The 18,406-nt window shown below is 32.2% G+C and overlaps 1 protein-coding gene across 1 annotated transcript in view; it reads right to left on the minus strand.

Annotated features, from left to right (window-relative positions):
• The window catches only part of Ccser1 (coiled-coil serine rich protein 1), a 1,032,529-nt gene that overhangs the window by 541,686 nt on the left and 472,437 nt on the right, over window positions 1–18,406 (minus strand). Inside the window, exon 8 of the mRNA XM_076865083.2 lies at window positions 7,003–7,080. Coding sequence (XP_076721198.1) covers window positions 7,003–7,080 — 78 coding nt within the window. The remainder of the gene's footprint in view (window positions 1–7,002; window positions 7,081–18,406) is intronic.

Here is an 18,406-nt window from a genome sequence, read left to right on the forward strand (position 1 = left end):
GTATGTAGACTTTTAAAACACATTTTTAATCTACAAATCATAACTGCATACACTTATGGGATAAAATATTGTGTTTTGACATAGTTACACAATGTGGAATGATTACATCAAGCTAATTAACATATCCATCACTTCACTCATCCTTTTTTGTGATAAAATATTCTTAGTTATTTTAAGATATACAGTACATAGGGTTGATTATGCTCTCTCAGCTGTGTAATTTCAAAACTTATTCTTCCTAACTGAAATTTTGTACACGTTGACCATCAACTTCCCTATCTTCTCCTTCCCTGTGTGCTTTCATTGTTTCATTTTAATGAATATTTTCATGATTATAAAAACTTTCATAGTTGACATCTAGGCTTGCTATTTTTTTTCCTACAAGGATATCAATCATAAAATTTCTTAGCAATATGTTGACAGTTAATTGGAACTAATTCTATGCAGTCATCACTGAATTCAAGATCTGGAGACGCTCCAGGGAAGACAGGCTTCAAAGACAGGATTTTAGGAAGAAGCTCCCAGTGTGATGCTATAAGAGCAACCACATATTGGCACTTGTGTTTTAAAATCACTAGTTGCTATGATGATCTGCATTTCATGCAGTTTTCTAAATGGCATACAGTAATCATTTCCATGTAATTGTTGGATATAAAAAGTAATACAGAATGATAGTATAACAGCAATATGATAGTATAACAGTATATCCTCATCTATATGATTTTTCCTGAATAAAACAATGCATACTGATTTGTTATAGATATTTAGTACTATGAAAACATCAATCATTTATTTATTAGTGCATGTCACTACATAATTATTGAGTTATTTTCATATTTGTGTACTTTTATTAGCACATCTTACGATAAGAAAGTACTGATACACAATGAGGTCGATTATACATTTACAGGACAGTTGGCCCTCTGCATCGACAGGTTTTGTCTGTGCAGATTCAACAAACAGTAGATCATAAATAATCAGAAAATTTGTATTAAACACACGCAGATTTGTTTGTTTATAATTCCCTAAATAATACAATTTAGACTACTTGCATAGCATTTACATGGTATTAGGTATTATTAGTAATGTAGAAATGATTTAAATTATATAAGAGGATGTACACCTGAGGGTTTGGGTATCCCATGGGGGTTCCTTGAATCAATACCTCTTGGATACTATGTATATAAATTCAACTTTGCCTATTCTTGTTAAATGGCATATTCAGAAGAGAGCAAGGTGAACATAAGTGGGAGGGAGAAAAGGGGAGGAGGAGAAGGAAGAAGAGGAAGGATAAGAGGAAACAGTAAAAAAACAAATAAACATATAAAAACAAATGCATATATGCTTGTGGTTGATCTTGCCCAGCTTTCTCCTCAGTGCTTTTGCCAAGTGAATAGAGGCCTGAGTTTTTCCCTCAGGGGGCTGTTTTTTTCAAGCCTGAATCTGTTGATATGCTGGATCCATTTCTAGGTTTAATAGTACAGAATGCATTTTTTTCACACTTCATAGCCTATAAATGAAGCTGACTATTCTTATCTAGGGATGTGGCAAAGGTAAAGCAATTTGTTACTGACTGAGGGGCTTCTGAGGAATTTTCATGTATCACATTATAATTTTTTAATTAAATATGATTTTTACTTTACCTCCTTCAAATTTCACATATCATCCTCAAACCTGTTCAGATTTGATCATAGTCCTGACCCCTACCTGATACACTCACAATTATCATTTCCTCATGTATTTTTCTTTCTTACATTGCACATAAGCAGTTTCTAATGTATTGTATAATTTGGTTATTTACTATATCATGCTTATTGTGTAAGTATGCCCTTAGCAATTGCAAACTCCATGTGGGAATATTTGTTGTTTTGTTAAAGAATGTTTCCAAATACCTACAGAAGAAACCGGCTCCTAGGGGAAACAGTAATATTTTTTTAATTAATGCATGAATAGATATTCAAAAGTGATGCCCGTAGAACATTACTTTCGAAAATCTATCCATGCATTAATTCAACAAATATTAAGCCTAGATGCCTGTTACATGTCTGTGGCATATAATCATGTTAATATTTTAATGAATATTCTTGTCTAAAAGTTATCTTAAATGTAATATGAAAGATAATGTCCAAGAGAAAACTCAGAAAATGTAGCTCAGTTTATAAATGTGATTTTTTAAAATTTATAAAATAAACAGAAATGTCTGAGATAAATGAATATAAATAAAGTGTGTGGAAAGATTTTTTTTCCCCTAACAAATGCCAGGAAAGATGATAGCAATGAATGAAACTTAAATAGAAAGCTTTAATAAATCAATTTATCAGCAGCTGGATAAGAGAGCTTTAATTGAAAGTGATTTAGTTCTTAGAATTGGGCTTAATGCAAAGGCTAACATAAATATTAGCATAACAAAAAATAGTCCCTTCTCTATCTAATAGCTAATAAAACAATTGCAATAAAGCTAATCATTTTTATTTTTTAATGAATAGGACACGATAAACTATTTTCATATTTTTAAGAACTCCACATTAATACCCTGTGCCAGAGCACATGCAAAATTAAATCTAATAAAAGTAGTAGAAATTGCAAAATACACAGAAAATTGCATTGAATTTTGTCAATACGGGCATTCATAAAGCATACACATTTTATTATTATTATTATTATTATTATTATTATTATTATTATTATTTTCCTAACCTATAAATAGAAGCAATAATTATAAAACAAACCTTTTTAAAAATAGTTTTTGGTTGTAATAGGTATGATACTTTTATTTATTTATTATGTGGTCCTGAGGATCAAACCCAGTACCTCACATGTGCTAGGCAAGTGTTCTACCACTGAGCTAAAAACCCAGCCCCTGTGAAGCAAATCTTATCACTTGGAAAGTACATTAAAATATTTGAAAAACAAACAAAGGAATGAACATCCATTACAAAATTGATTCATGCTTTTTTTAGACCTGACTGTGTGATACCACAATCTGACCAATTTTAAAGGGACACATAAAAATCACTAATGTTATTTAGACTAATATAAATTAATAATAATTTACTATTTAATGAACTATCTGATAGCTTCAAAGCACTTTAAAAAAGGTGAAAATACCTTTCAAGTTCAAGTGTAAAACACTAATAATAAAAGTTGATGCGATAAAAGTAGGAAATCTCTTTACTTAAAACTAGCACGCGTGGCTTAAACAGAAATTTAGAGATTTTTGTGACTATTCAAAGTTATACATTAAGGAAAAATTATATTTAAAAGAATAAAATTTATTTAAAAATCTTCTATAAAACCTAACAAGCAAGTAAAAATACTATTATTAACATGTTAAATTAATAAAAGTAGTGGAATTTTCCTACTCTCAGGATGTAAGTTCTTCACTATAGTATTTTGCCTATTTTCTCTCAAATATTCTAATCAAAAGTTATTTTCAGTAATTCAAGCTATAAAATATTTATGAGTAGCATATGTGCTATGTTGAAGCAGATAGATAGATAGATAGATACATAGATACATAGATACATAGATAGTTAGATAGTAGATGCAATCAGAAAAATCTTCCCTGCCTGTTAATGTAATTTTATAATGGGCACATTGCTACTTGACTATATCTATTCATCTTCCATCATGTTTTAATAACACAAGTGACACCTAAGAAATTATTCTTTGATCTTTCAATAAACTAAGCCTGAGCAGACAGAGGAAGGTGAACAGGGTTAAATTGGCATTGATTATTTAAGACACATTCATCATTTATTTAACAATTTTCATCATCACAGAAGTATTATAATTATGGGCCTGTGCCGAGACACTTTAATTTGTTTTATAAAAAAATTGTACTAGGTGCTTTAGAAATCAGGGCATATTGTACACTAACATTAGTTTCAAAACTCCTGATAAATCTTTTCAGGACAGAAGTTTACTGCACAGACCTTTAAATTTACTCACTACAGTGGATTTTTAGTAGATTTTCTTTGTACCTTATTCAAAATGTGTAGCAATAATGATCTTTTTAAATAGTGATATTTATGATGACTTGTAGTCTCATGGTCTCATATATGCTAACATTTATACCCATGAAACATTATCCTGAATGATCAATAAAGAACAGTTTATGGCCAATATTGGCAGCTTTAGAAAGATGATAAGGGAATATAATTACCAGTCATAATGAACAAGATTTCTACAAGATTTTTCCTTTTCTTCTTTTAAGCACTGCTTTTAAATTATAAATAGATATGACACATATCTATATATACTATATTTGTGAAAATTAACATTGAATGTAAAAATTGAATATAAAATTAAAAATGAAACATTAAAACAAGATTATAAAATAAAATTATAAAATCAAAATCAAAATATAAATATATACATCAAAAATATGAAACAGTATGAAATTGAATAATTAATAAATTTTTATTTTTTATGTAAAAATATTCAATAATATTTTAGAAGTATATTAAATGTCTTCTGGTCATGGGAGAAATTATAATATAGATGAATCACATACTTCCAAATAGTAATATAATTCATCATTCTTAAAGTATTTTACATATTTATAACTTGTTTATTTAAAATATTTCCCTCCATAATTTTTTACATACAAAATGCCCTATTAATAAAGTTATATCCACTTGCCTTCATACAATTTTATTTGTTGATTCTGATTAATATGCCCTTGAATGCATCAGTAGGAAATGTGAAACATGAAATCTTTAAAACAGATTCCTATTCTATTTTAAACAACTACTCAAATAATAATATAGACTTATATAAGTGGGTTCTTTAAAGACTCACTGCCAAGAAAGAATTATTCCTTAATTCAATACAGTCAAATACATTAAGCTGTTACAGTCATATATAAAAACAAGCTAGAAAAAATTAATATTTTAGGAGGAATACTATTTTCTATGGTTTAATTTTTAATTTTTATTTACATGTTTAGAAATATAAACACTGTTGACATAAGAAATTTTGTAGAAATGAGAAAATTATAAGGCACAGATGGGCACATTCATAAGAGGCTGCTGGTAGCTACAGTGTTAGGATATAACAGTTCACAGCTTAGCTGTTTCCTCAGTAGTATCATCCATTCCTCAGTAACCAATCCTCACATGTAGTCATTGCTAGTGTTGATTTTTATATTCATGTTCAATCATTCAGGAAGTAAGAATTCAGTCTCCCAAACATCTTTTCATTGAACAGATTAAAATGGAATATTTGAGTTGACATGCATAATGTATTTCCTTTTCCTTCTTTTAAGAACATATTACTTTTTATACAGAGTACACACTCTCACAAAGTTTATGTGGTAGTGGGCGAATGACTTCACCTTTCTGGAATTCAATCAACTTACATAAAAACTGAGGGATTTGAAATAGATCGATTCTAAGAAAACCTGTAGCACCTGTTATGTTGTTATGTTGGAAAATAATTTGGTGGGAATTATAGTTTCATTGTTCTTACTGAAAAAATCTCTGATGTGCAGATGTGTAAATTCATTGGCTATTATTATTTCTAAAATACATTTGGATTTATATTCTAGGTACTGATATACAAATAGGTATTGAAAAATTTTTCGGTGGGAAAAAAAAAGTCTTCCAAAAGAGATAAATACTGAATAACTTGTAGTAAATTCTCTTCAAACTCCATAAAAAACATTTTCTTTTAAAAATAATAACCAGATCAGTAACCGTGGTGCATGCCTGTAAGTAATCCCAGCAGCTTGGGAGGCTGATGTGCTAAGCAATGCAGTGAGACCCCATCTCTAAATAAAATACAAAATAGGGCCAAGTGCCCCTGAGTTCAATCCCTGGTATTCTGCCTATAAATAAATAAATAAATAAAAATCATGACCAACATCATTTCAATAATGTGTAATGCTAGAAATCAGGATGCATTGTGGTCACAAGGTAAAACAGATATCTACATTAAAATTAATGTGATTGAAAAATTTAAAAAAACATAACTTTAATGGTTTTAGAAAAAAATATAAAGTCTATAAGTATCTGAAAACAATTTGTGTCAGAATTTAAAACTTTCTTTTTTTCCTTCAAAAACAAGTAGTTCTATAGTAAGTTTATTAACACAGTATATTAATATAGTGTACAGGCAACAGAAAAGTAACAATCACTTTTATGTTATTTCATACAGTGAGGATACACAGATAGTGAGGATATACATCTTCATAAAACTTGAAATTATTTCTGCTCTACTTATTTTGTCAAAAATGCTGAAAAATATAAATAAAATTTTTAAGTAGAAGAGCGGGTTCTCTCAAGTTTTAGATACAAAATAACAGACAATTCCTTTATTTTTATTGAAGGAAAGTTTAACATTATGAATTCAGGCAAAATATGAATTTCATAACTGTGTTTAAGAAAAGATGGGTATTCATATCAAAGATTTTCACAATCATCCAGTGTTATTAGAAGCAATGTGTATTAAAACATGTTTTACTATCCTATTTTGAGAGTGCAAGATTTCACACTAAGAAAAAAATACTTTCAATTAAATTACTTTCTGTTTTTGCTCTGAAGTCCAACAGCCAAAATATAAAGTAAATTTCTCTGCAAAGGCGTTGTTTCCTTTTGTGTTCCAGCATGTAAAAAATAATGTTCTTGGCCCTTGGCGATTTTTGCAGACATAAGAATTTTATTAAATTGTTAATAAATAAATTAGCACTTTCTTAAAAATAAATTGCCCTAATATTCTAGTATGTATCTTCCACATGTCTGCAATTTCACTAACTCAAACGAATGTATTAGAGATGTTGGTTTAAAAACATTAATAACACATTGCTATGCTAGTTGGTGCCTGTAATTATCTTTTTTAGTTCTGGAAGGTATTTGGGGATTGTTTAAGAGCAAAAGACGAATGGTGTGCCACTAAATCCTGTTAAATCAATGCATAGACACAGCAGCAGCAGAGGTAAATAAGCTGTGGAGGTCTGAATACCAATAAAGAAGATAAAAATGGTTTTACATAGCTACTTACATCACAGCTTAGAAGTTCAGTCTGTGTAGATTTATCTACTCTTGAAGCAAAAGCCTTCTGTAAATGCTGAACTTTTTCCTGAAAAATGAAAAAAAGATTTTTTTTGTATTGTTGGTGAGTCATGTGCTTCTATACTAATAGTCCCCACTTATTAAAATATGATTATTATGCAATTCATGTTCTTCTCAGTATGTACACACCGTTGGTGGTTTTCAAATCAGCCTAAATATTGATAGCTTTAATTTTCACGTCACAATTATCCTACCTTAGGTATGTTTTCTTCTAGTCTAGAAGATATGGAGTCAAAGTCATAGTGATTGTTGGACACAATTTGCTTGAATCTAAGACCACCTGTTTATATTGTTAGCTGCTTTTTTAAAAAAAATTAGTTGTAGATGGACACAATACCTTTATTTTATTTGTTTCTATTTTTATGTGGGTTTGGGGATCAAACCCAGTGCCTCAAACATACTAGGCAAGTATTCCACCACTGAGCCACAATCCCAGACCCTGTTAGCTATTTTTTCATAACTAAATTGATATGATTTTGTTGATCTCATTTCAAAATATTTAAATTTCAAAGCATTTTCAATACATGAGAGAGCCATAGGATTCAATTTAGTTTGTGTTACAATTTTTATGCTTCTTAATTCTCTCTAGGAATCCCTACACATTTGGAAGTCTGTCTTTTAAGGAACTGACACTACCCCAACCCTGTGATAACTGGGTAAGAGGAGGAACACATGAAGGAAGTCTGGGGTTTCAAATTTCAAATGCAAGTATACAAATTCTTGGTCCATTTATTTAACTGGACTTTGGTGTGTGGGCTTCTTTTCTCATTCCAAAACTTTTCACATAAAATAAAACAGGATCATGGACTTAATTATTATGTAATATGTTTACAGTTGAGAGATTTGTTCTCTGATGACCACATCTCATGTTGGGTTACTTACTGTCTTTCTTCCCCCTGCTACCCTCCTACACTCACTAAAAATTAAACCCAGTGACTAATGAGTCACATTCTCAGCCCTTAAATATTGAGATAAGGTTTTCCCAAGTTGTACAGGCTGGCCCTGAAATTTCAATCCTCCAGCCTCAGCCTCCTGCAGTAGCTAGAATTACAGGAATATACCACCCGGCCTGACTTCTATTACCATCCATTTTAAAAAGAGAAAATATCAGCTTAAAAAGTTTAACTTGAGAAAGTTCCCAAAGAATTTGTTTTGACTAGCCTATGTTTAGACTTCACTTAAAGGAAAATTCCCTTCATTTTCTTTTCTTCTGAATGCTTAACAAGATAGTTTTATAATACATTAATGATTAAACACAAAACAAAACAAAAAAATTACAATTTACTTTCAATTTTCCCAGAGTTTTCAGTAGTTATCAAAAATCTCAATCCAGAATTCCAATTACATAAATCTCTTCCTTCCCCTCTCACTTTTTCCTCCTTGCTTCCTCACTTGGTTTCCCTTTCCCTCCCCCTCCACACCACTCCTTCAGTTCTGGGATTTGCAAGATTACTTGGGATTTTGAATGAATTCTCAATATAATTTAGGTAAACAGAGTTTACCTAAATAAACAATAATTTCAAAAATACCTAATGAGGGCTGGGCTATAGCTCAGTGGTAGAGCACTTGCCTAGCATGTGTGAGGCACTGGGTTTGATCCTCAGCACTACATAAAAATAAATAAATAAAATAAAGGTATTATATCCATCTCCAATACACACACATATACATATATATTTAAATACATATATTTTTAAAATACCTAAATAAAAATAATTACATTTAGACATAAATAAACAGACACATTTTCAATCAAAAAGTCATTATCACTCTTTTTTATATATTTGGATTATGTATTATGTATGTATATGCGTGCCATATTCAAATGTGGAGAGTAATTATAAGCTTCTAATAGACAACTTAAGTAACAAAAATAAAAAATTAAAAATTAAAAATCTATACCCATAATAATATATATACTTGTCTTTAAGCTTCCGTTTTCAAACAATAACAATATCATTGGGATTTTTTTTCTTACTTAAGATCAATAAAACATATACAGTAAAACAAAGAAAAAAGACTATTATAGTAGTGTCCATGAAAAAAAAATACAAAATGGAAAGAAAAAGAAATTTCGTGATGTTATTTTTGCTGATGAATTATTGTGTGATCTGAGTCTTGAAATTTGAATGTGGAAATTTTGAATATTATATAATATTGCTACTTGAACAAAAGTATAATGTTTTTTTCTCAGTAAATTTCCAAGTTATTTTATTGAGATTAAATGTGATATAATAACTATTTGTACAAAAAATCCGACTACCATAAATAAATGCATAAAGCTAAAGAAATATGAGTTACACATTTACTTGATTATATTCACATTTTCTTTCCTTCTGTAATCTTTATCACTATAAATATTACTAATAATAATGGATTCCATTGATAGACTGCAGGTTTTATGCCAGGCTCTGCACCAGCAAAATAAATAAACACATAAATATAAATATATATTACTTGTTTACATAGTATTTTCCCACTTTTAAAGAACAGGAAATTTATTCTTAGTAAGATTAAATCAATTCCTAAAGATCATACAAGACAGTAAGTGGAAAAAAGCTGAAAACCTAATTTTTCTCTCCCAACTGTGGTGCCAGGGCTGGGGCTAAGGCTCAGACAGAGTGCTTGCCTAGCACATGCAAGGCCCTAGGTTTAATCCTCAGTACCACATAAAAATAAATAAAATAAAGGTATTGTGTCCAACTATAACTAAAAAATAAATATTAAAAAATATATTAAAATAATTTTAAAAACTGTGGTGCCCTTTCTATATTCTGACTCTGGAAAAGCTTTACAAATGTTCTGTCTCCAAATCATATATGCAAAGAAACATACCAAATATGAGGTTTTCATAGTTACTTCACAGCCAATAATTATAGGTGGTTAATAAAGCTGTGTTCTTGATATTCACCCTACCCATAGTCTTTTGGGGATCTATTAAGTTATTTTACTTTTCTCTGAAAAATACTTTAAGACTACTTAATATTTACTGATGTATTTCCTTTAAAGGTTACAATTCCACAAAATACCCATTACTATAAATATGATCAGTAATGCACTTTGGAGCATGGGTTACAAATAGAATGATAAATTTAATGTAGCACTATAACTCAAAATTGGAAACAAGATGTGAAAAAGCAAACAAGTAAAAACAAATTTTGAAGAGGCATGAAATCCTTCAATAGGAATGATATTATGAGTTTAAAGAAGAGAAAATATTCTGTTCAAGCTTTTAGAATAGGGTCAGGAGTGTGTATGTATTATACACTGGGTATTGATAGAATCTGTCTTCACAATACATGCTTTCCATATAAAAAGTTGTTCTTTAATATCTCTTAGGATTTTTAATTTAAATTTCATCAAAAATATATTTCTATTGAATGCTAGAGGGAAAAAATAGGTACCACTGACTTGTGCACATTTTATATTTGCATTTGTATCAAGCACATGGCACTGAGAAAGTATCGAAGAGGAGGAAATGTGATATAAACAAAAAACAAGAAAAAATCATGACAAGCTAGTGAAACTGATTTTTTTATATTAAGCCTTAATGGTTTTAAATTGGTGCATCATGATTTTACAAAGTAGCAGAATTCATTGTGATAAATTCATATGTGCACATAACATAATCTGGTCAATTCCACACCTGTTACATTCTCTTTCTCTCTCCTCTTTCCTTCCCCAATCCCAATTCTCTCTCTACTCTTCTGATCTTGCTACTTTAATTGTTTTTTATTTTATAAATACCATTTTCCCCTTTCTTTCTATCTTTCACATATGAGCTAAAACATCACCCTTTACTTTCTGAGTCTGGTTTATTATGAAAACATATGACCCTTGACTTTCTGAGTCTGGCTTATTTCACTTAACACAATGCTCTCAAGTTCCATCTATTTTCTTGCAAATGACATAATTCCATTCTTTGAAGACTCCACTGTGTGTATATATTCCACATATTCTTTATCCATATGTCAATTAACATGCACAACTTGTCTATTATGAATTGTGCTACTAAACCTGAATATGCATGTATTGCTAAAGCATGATGATTTTAGTTCTTTGGATAAATACTGAGGAGTTGTACAGCTAGGTCATAAGGTGGTTCTACTCCCAGTCTTTTGAGGAACTCCATACTGATTTCCATAGTGGTTGTATTAATATTAATCCCACATCTACACCAGAATTTTTTATTATTTGTGTTGATGATTGTCATAAAATCTTTTTTTTTCAAAATGGTTTTGTCAAATCAAACTAAACCCCGTCTCTTCACCAGAGACAAGATCAATCTAAATGGATTAAAGACTTAAATGCAAGACCTGAAACTATGAAATTATTAAAAGAATACAGGCAATATCTCAGGACATTGAAATGGACAAGGATTTTCTTGGACAGGACTCTAAAAAGATCACACTAAACAATAGTTAAAATAGATAAATAGAATTGTATCAAGCTCTAAACCTTTGCCCAATGACTATATCAGAAGTTAATATAGGAAATTATGTGATAATGATTAAACACTGTGGTATGCACTTTGAATCTGAAGGGGAAAATGCATCTGAATTGTTATTCCAAATTGGCAAAATTTGGCAAATAGTAGGTTAAAAATATGCTTCAAATAGCATATTCCTAAATTTAGATCCTAAGTTATGAAGCTGAAAAGTTTATGCTTATGGAAAGAGGAATTGTTGAAAATCTTGAAAATCTGACACTAAAAGAGGGTGAAAGCTAACCTTTAAATTTTATCACATGAAAATTCATAGTGCTCTCAGTCAGTTTAAAGCTAGAAATTAGGTGTGTCAAAAATAATTTGAACATCATCTTGTAATGGACTTTAATGTCAGTGGTCAATCAAATAGAAAAAGAAAAAGAAAAAAAAAACTATAGAGAAAAATCACTGGAACTGGTACTATGACAGCAATGCCAAGGATAAACTCAGGAATGAAAAGGCAACAGTACACAGATACCACTGATTATTTTCACCCACCTTTAATGAGCGGATATCACTGAAAACATCAGTAGAATTATAAAGCAGCACAACAGTGGCCAAGCAAACAAACCTCCTTAAACAGAACTTAAAATTTCTGGAAACACAAAAGTAGGTTTTAGACTTTATTAATGAAATTCAGTCAAAAACAACAAATTCCCTCCTCTTCAAAGCTGATAAAGATGTTCTTCAGGAAGCTGGTAGAGAACCTAACCTAAAATGGCCTTAAGAATTTGACAGAAGTCTCCCATGAGAAGAACCCAGTGAACAAGAAGAAGACGACTCCTGGAACTAGAAGAAAGAACAGTAAACGCCTCTAACCAGACCAGAGCAACAGAAAACCTGGAAACTTACCAATCAGAAAATACCTGCAAGTTCTAGCCAGACTGCCTACTGAGTACAGGCTATTCCACCAAGACAAGTAACCCCTTATTTCCCTCCATTTCTTCTTACTCCAGACAGACTTGAGCCTGTGGCCTTGTTCATGGGCCTATAATAAAGCTGTTTCTTAGAGGACTTTTTACCTAGCATGTGTCAGGCCCTGGGTTTGATCCTTAGCACCACAAAAAAGGAATAAAAATAAGAACTATTTTTTCAAAAACCTTTGCTATAATATTGGCTTCAGTGTACATGCTGTAGAGAGCTCTTGCTTAGTAACATTGATATTAGTTTTTGTTATGGGAAATTGCTAAAATAACAAAAAATATAGGGCAAATAATAAAAAGAAATACTATGCAACCATCACTAAGCTTCAAAAATTCATACTGAAATTTAAACAAGAAGTACTGATGCTAGCTGTACTCTTTCATAGCTCACTGTTCAGTAATGTCATCTGACTTGGAGGAAGCATCTGTGTTAGCGGACCCAGATCTGACCATCTCCCACGCCTCCACTTATGTGGACAGGATTCTGCCAGGATTAGGCAAATGTCCCAATCACAGATTATTCCTTCCTTCCACATCATATCCAGATATCAGAACACTGGCACTGAGTGCTCAATTCACAGTATATTTTGGTCAGTTCTCCTAAAGGTCAATTCAAAAATCAGTATGAGTATCTGGTTGGTGAAAAGTACAGAGCTTGGGGTAGGTCGGGGGGATCACACATGTGTTCATAAGACTTTGAAGGATAGAATCTGTGGTAGACTGAGGCTAGGTATGGCTAGAGCCAAGATCTCCTCTCTTTATGTTGCTAAACACTTGTACAGAATGCTATGGAGTCCCTCAAATATGTGCAATTTGAACATTTTTTTTCCAAATTACTAGCAAAGTATATTTGCCAAAAGAGGAGAATAGAGAAAATTTTATTCAACAGGTTTTTAAAGCATGATTTATAACCTTAATATGAAGACACATTCTGTAAACCCCTATTTATAAGTTTGGCCTGGGACTCACCAATGTTAGTTCTGCTACTGAGATGTGCTTTCAGGTGTTTTGGTTAACACACCTCAGGGAAAGCATTGTGAGGTTTTTTAAAAGGTGTAGAAAAGTACAATGAAGAGGTTTATTTTATGTTTATATGTTAAAAAATGGTCAGTATAGTAAGAGCAAACAGAAAGATGAAATGTCAGTAAATCAATAAAACACCTGGAAAACATTTATTTTCATTGGATCTTATGATAACTGAGCCAGAAAAACTGCCTGACATCTGCCATCCCCCAGAGACTACTTTCATTCTGGTTTGTGATTTTTAAAAGAAATAAAGCTTAACTCATTACACAGCATATTTTAAATTTATAGAATTTATAAGATTGCACAAACTAAAAATATTTTAAGATTTAAGAAGTATTTAAGTCACTTAAGAAAGAAACAGATTGACCAAATGTAAAATGTAATGTTAATGTCTTTAGAGACAAATTATAAGGAATATTTGTATCTAGATACCCTTATCCAATGTTCTCAATGCAAAGCAGGTGGGGTTTCTTAAAACAGAATTAAACGATGCTTTACATTTTAATTCTAACATTGCTACTCTATTTCCAAAGTTTTTAGCGCACATTCCACTACATATAAACACCAACAAAGTTTCACTAATGGTGGATTAAACAAGTATTTGATTTACTTAGTACTTATGACAGACTAAATCCATTTCTTCTAGTTTAATCTTCTTGTCAATGATGTAGAGCTAAATTTAGAAATGTGAAGGTGCTGGCTTTGAATTAGGTTCTTTAGAGGCTAAGAACATGAAATTTCAGGATAGTAACAGTGGACTTGTAGTCACCAAACAGGAAAACAATGAGGAGCATTGTAACTAGGAAACAGCTTGCAGCTTTCATTCTGTCACTGTAATATCTAAGACATCAGTTAATCACAACACTAGAATTTATTTCACAGTCACATCCTCCTTCATTTTATATCCCCTGCCCTAGTCCACTACCTATGTGGGGGGCAAACAGGAGAACAGAGACATGTGTTGGACTAAACAAGTACCACCAATAACTTCTTCTATAATACCCTGTGAATGGAGTAAACTCCTCATGGATGGAATGTGGTTCCCTCAAAGTCTATGCCTACTTAGAAGCTATGAATGGAATCTGATTTGGAAACAGTGTCTTTGCAGAAGTAATTGAGGTAAATGAATGGATAAATTCATGAATCTAATTTGCCTGGTGTGCTTAAAAGAAAGGCACATTTGGAAACAGTAATACAGTCACCCAAAAGAGAAGGCTTTGTGAAGACAAGAGGTAGAGGTTAAGTGCACATCTACATGGCAAGCAACTTTTTTTTTTTTTTTTTTTTTTTTTTAAGAAGTAGGGTTTATTCAAGTGTGAAGAGAAACAGATCTATGGCAAGAGCAACAGGAAACTCATTAGCTGGTCCAAAGATGAGCAACCTCAAGAATTTCCAGCAGCCACAGAAGATGGCTGAAGCCAGAAAGGATCCTTCCCTAGAACCTTCAGAAGAAATGTGGTTCTACCAACACCTTGATTTCAGTATGTTTGTCACCATAACTGTGAGAGAATAGATTGCTACTGTGTCAAGTTAGCCAATGTATGTTACTTTGTGACAAGAGTCGCAGGACAATATTCCCTCTTAACTGTTTTTCAACTACCCATGTACTTTCTTCATTCCATATTGTCTGTCAATAATTGCAAAGTAACATGGAAATGTAATTTGAATCAATCTCTCTTTTGTTGAAAACCTGGTAATAATTTCCCATTCCTTCTGGTCAGGTATGGCAAGTGAGCACCACATAGTAGCTTATTCAAACTGACACAAGTGTCAAATACATATTGAATTTTGAAGAATTAATATAAAAAACTCTCATCAATAAAATATCCTGTGAATGACTTTATACTTATTACATCTTCAAATCATACTATTTTGGAAATAGTAATTTAAATGAAATGCACTTGAAATATTAAATTATAGAAGTGACCACCACTTATGGCTTATTCTATAATTCCATTGCACAGTTTGGCTCCATAGAATAATAAATTAACCTTTTAGCATGATGTACAATCTCTGCCTCCTATGGTCCTAATGTACTCTGCTAACTTCACGTCATGCCACCATTCCACCTGCAAACTTGACTCTCCTCACACTAATCTTTCAGTTGCTTGATTGAACTAAGAATTTTACCACACGAGGAACTTTAACATGCCATTTCTTCCATCAGGAACATTCTACATATTAAATGTTATCGTCTCAAAGATTTTTTCTTTCTTTTTTTTTTTTTTTTTCTCTCATGGTGCTGGGGATTGAACCCAAGGCCTTGTGAGTGCAAGGCAAGTACTGTACCAACTGAACTATATCCTCAACTCCAGAGATAAACTTTTTAAAGCAGATTCCCCTCTCTAGATGATTCTGTCTTAATATCTCTCCCCCCCACCTCCCCTAAATGACTTTCCTTTTAACTGGAACCTATCTCTTTTATTCAACTGTTTTTCTATACTTAGTCCAATTTCAGCATGAGCAGTAAGTTCCTCATAGCAAGGACCGTCTATTTTTAGAGTCATAATAACTCCACACTGCTCTAGGTACATTCTGGGTTCTGGGCACATTCTAGGTGTTCAATCCTTTGAGTAAGTGAAGAAGTAGGTGAATGAGAGAAGATACAGGAGCTTTGAGTGGCATCAGAAATCAGTTGGTGAACTTGACATCTGTGGAAGCATTCACTGGCCAGGAGTTAATATTGTTGAAGTGACAAGTCCAGTAAAACTTCTGGCATTTATATGGCATATAAATTTGATAGGGACAGACTGGAAATGAAATATGAGCTAAGGGATTTTTCTCATAATTCTAGGTTGCAAAAATGTCTTAAGCTGAAACAAAAGAAAGGCAGAACAGTAGTATTGGGAGAAAGGGAAAGACAAAAAGGAACAGGTACAAATTTTACATGTGTCTGTGGAATCAAGGCTATAACACCAAATGAGAAAGTCATGCATGGATTACGATTTCTTTTATTTGAAGAGAAGCTTATGTACTCCATTCTCACTCGGTTTGAATTATATTGTGAGAAATTAATGAGGTGATTCATTCAATGAAGGTAATTGGGGGAAAATAATAAAAGTAAATGTGTCTTCTAAAGGACATAGGGCCCAGCAGAATATTTGGACACATCAAGTCCCAAACATTCCCTCACTGTCAATATCCTGGTTTGAAAACACACTTTCAATTTTTCAGGGGAAATTTCCAATCCCCATTGCTCTTATTTGTATGAGGTGACTTCTGCAAGAAGTACACTTGTGGTTTTTATCTCTATCTCTTACTTACTCCTCTTTATTGATAAACTGGTAGGTGACTTTGGGTTAAAGTAACATGCTTTGCTTCTTATTGATATAACCTATACACTGGATGAAATCTCAGTTTGTCTGGTCACTAGCTTATAGATTCTTGTCCTGGAGGAGAGGTCCACAATTTTTTTTGTGTGTCTGCAACTCCAGTGGGTAACTGCAGTTCAAAGAATATACTGGAAGCTCACAGGATTGAACTCTAATCCAGATTTACATTACCTTATGTTTTAGTGAAGTTTCTCTGAATCTTCTAGTTTGCAATTTGTTTTTCTGTTAGTCAGTTTTCTGTCACTATGACAAAGTACCTGAGATAATCAACTGAAAAGGAGGAATGGTTTAGTTTGACTCAGTTTCAGAGGTTTCAGTCCACAGTTTGTGGGACCTGTGATTTGGGGACTGTGGAAAGTCATGGCAGTGAGCTCATGATGAAACAAAGCCTCTCATCTCAGGGTAGGTGAGAAAGAAAGAGAGGTGAAGGGGCCAGGATCACATTACATCCTCTGAGGGCATGCCTTCTATGACCCAGCTTCCATCCACTAGGCCCTACCTGCTAAGGGTTCCACCACCTCCCCAAAGTGCCTGCCTGGCAATAAAGCTTTTTAGAATTTAGGCATTTGAGCAAAATTTAAGATCCAAATCATAACTTCAGCATGCAAAGAAGACTGTTTATTTTCCCCTTTTAAGCCTCAAAAATGTGTGTGTGTGTGTGTGTGTGTGTGTGTGAGAGAGAGAGAGAGAGAGAGAGAGAGAGATTGAGAGTTTTGAATAATTGGACCTAAGAGAATTAATAGAAATGACCAATACAATAACTGTAAATCCCTAATGCAACCTTGAAAATTCTTTCTATGGGAAAAAAAACCCTGTATTACTAAAAATAGAAACCTGTCTGAAATGACATCCTGAAAATATGGCAAGATTCTTCAAGTCTTTTCCTGATATTTTTATTGACAAAGACGGACTATAGTACCTCGCCTACTTTATCACTGCTGTTTAAAAGTAAGACTTCTGTTTTGAAGAAGATTCATTCTGTGGGATTGTGAGCATTTTTATTTTATGGTATTGATTAAACTTCAATGTATATAAAAATTCTCATAATAAACTGTGAAGTGATACAGAATTCTTCAAGGCAGTCACTCACTAACAGTAATATGCTGATGACAGCACTCCAGAAGCACCAGCATAAGGGAGACAAGAAGAAGATCACTAACTACTTGCAGAGTCAGCACAGCCTGACAGGTTGACAATCAGCTAGCAAACAATGATGCTATGAATCAAATTTCACTAGAGAAATTGTGCACACAGATCAAATTTTACTGGAAAGCTCAAGAAGTTCTAACTGCGATGAAATGCGTTATCCACCAATTTTCCTTCAACACACTCATAGCAAAGTAAAAATATAAATTAAAATTAAATACCACCTCCGTATGTATGTCTAAAGAGAAAAATCTATATAAATCTATGTCTAGTATGGAAGATATAAAGAGATTGTTTGTGACTAGTGGAATTACTTAGTTGCTTTTGATATCTGTTTATTCATAACAGAAATGGTAGGCAAAGACATTTAAAGCTGAACTTAATTGACTGCAACAAATATTTAATAAGCATCCATAATTT

This window comes from Callospermophilus lateralis, chromosome 8 (genome assembly GCF_048772815.1).
Source record: "Callospermophilus lateralis isolate mCalLat2 chromosome 8, mCalLat2.hap1, whole genome shotgun sequence".
Taxonomy (NCBI): Eukaryota; Metazoa; Chordata; class Mammalia; order Rodentia; family Sciuridae; genus Callospermophilus; species Callospermophilus lateralis.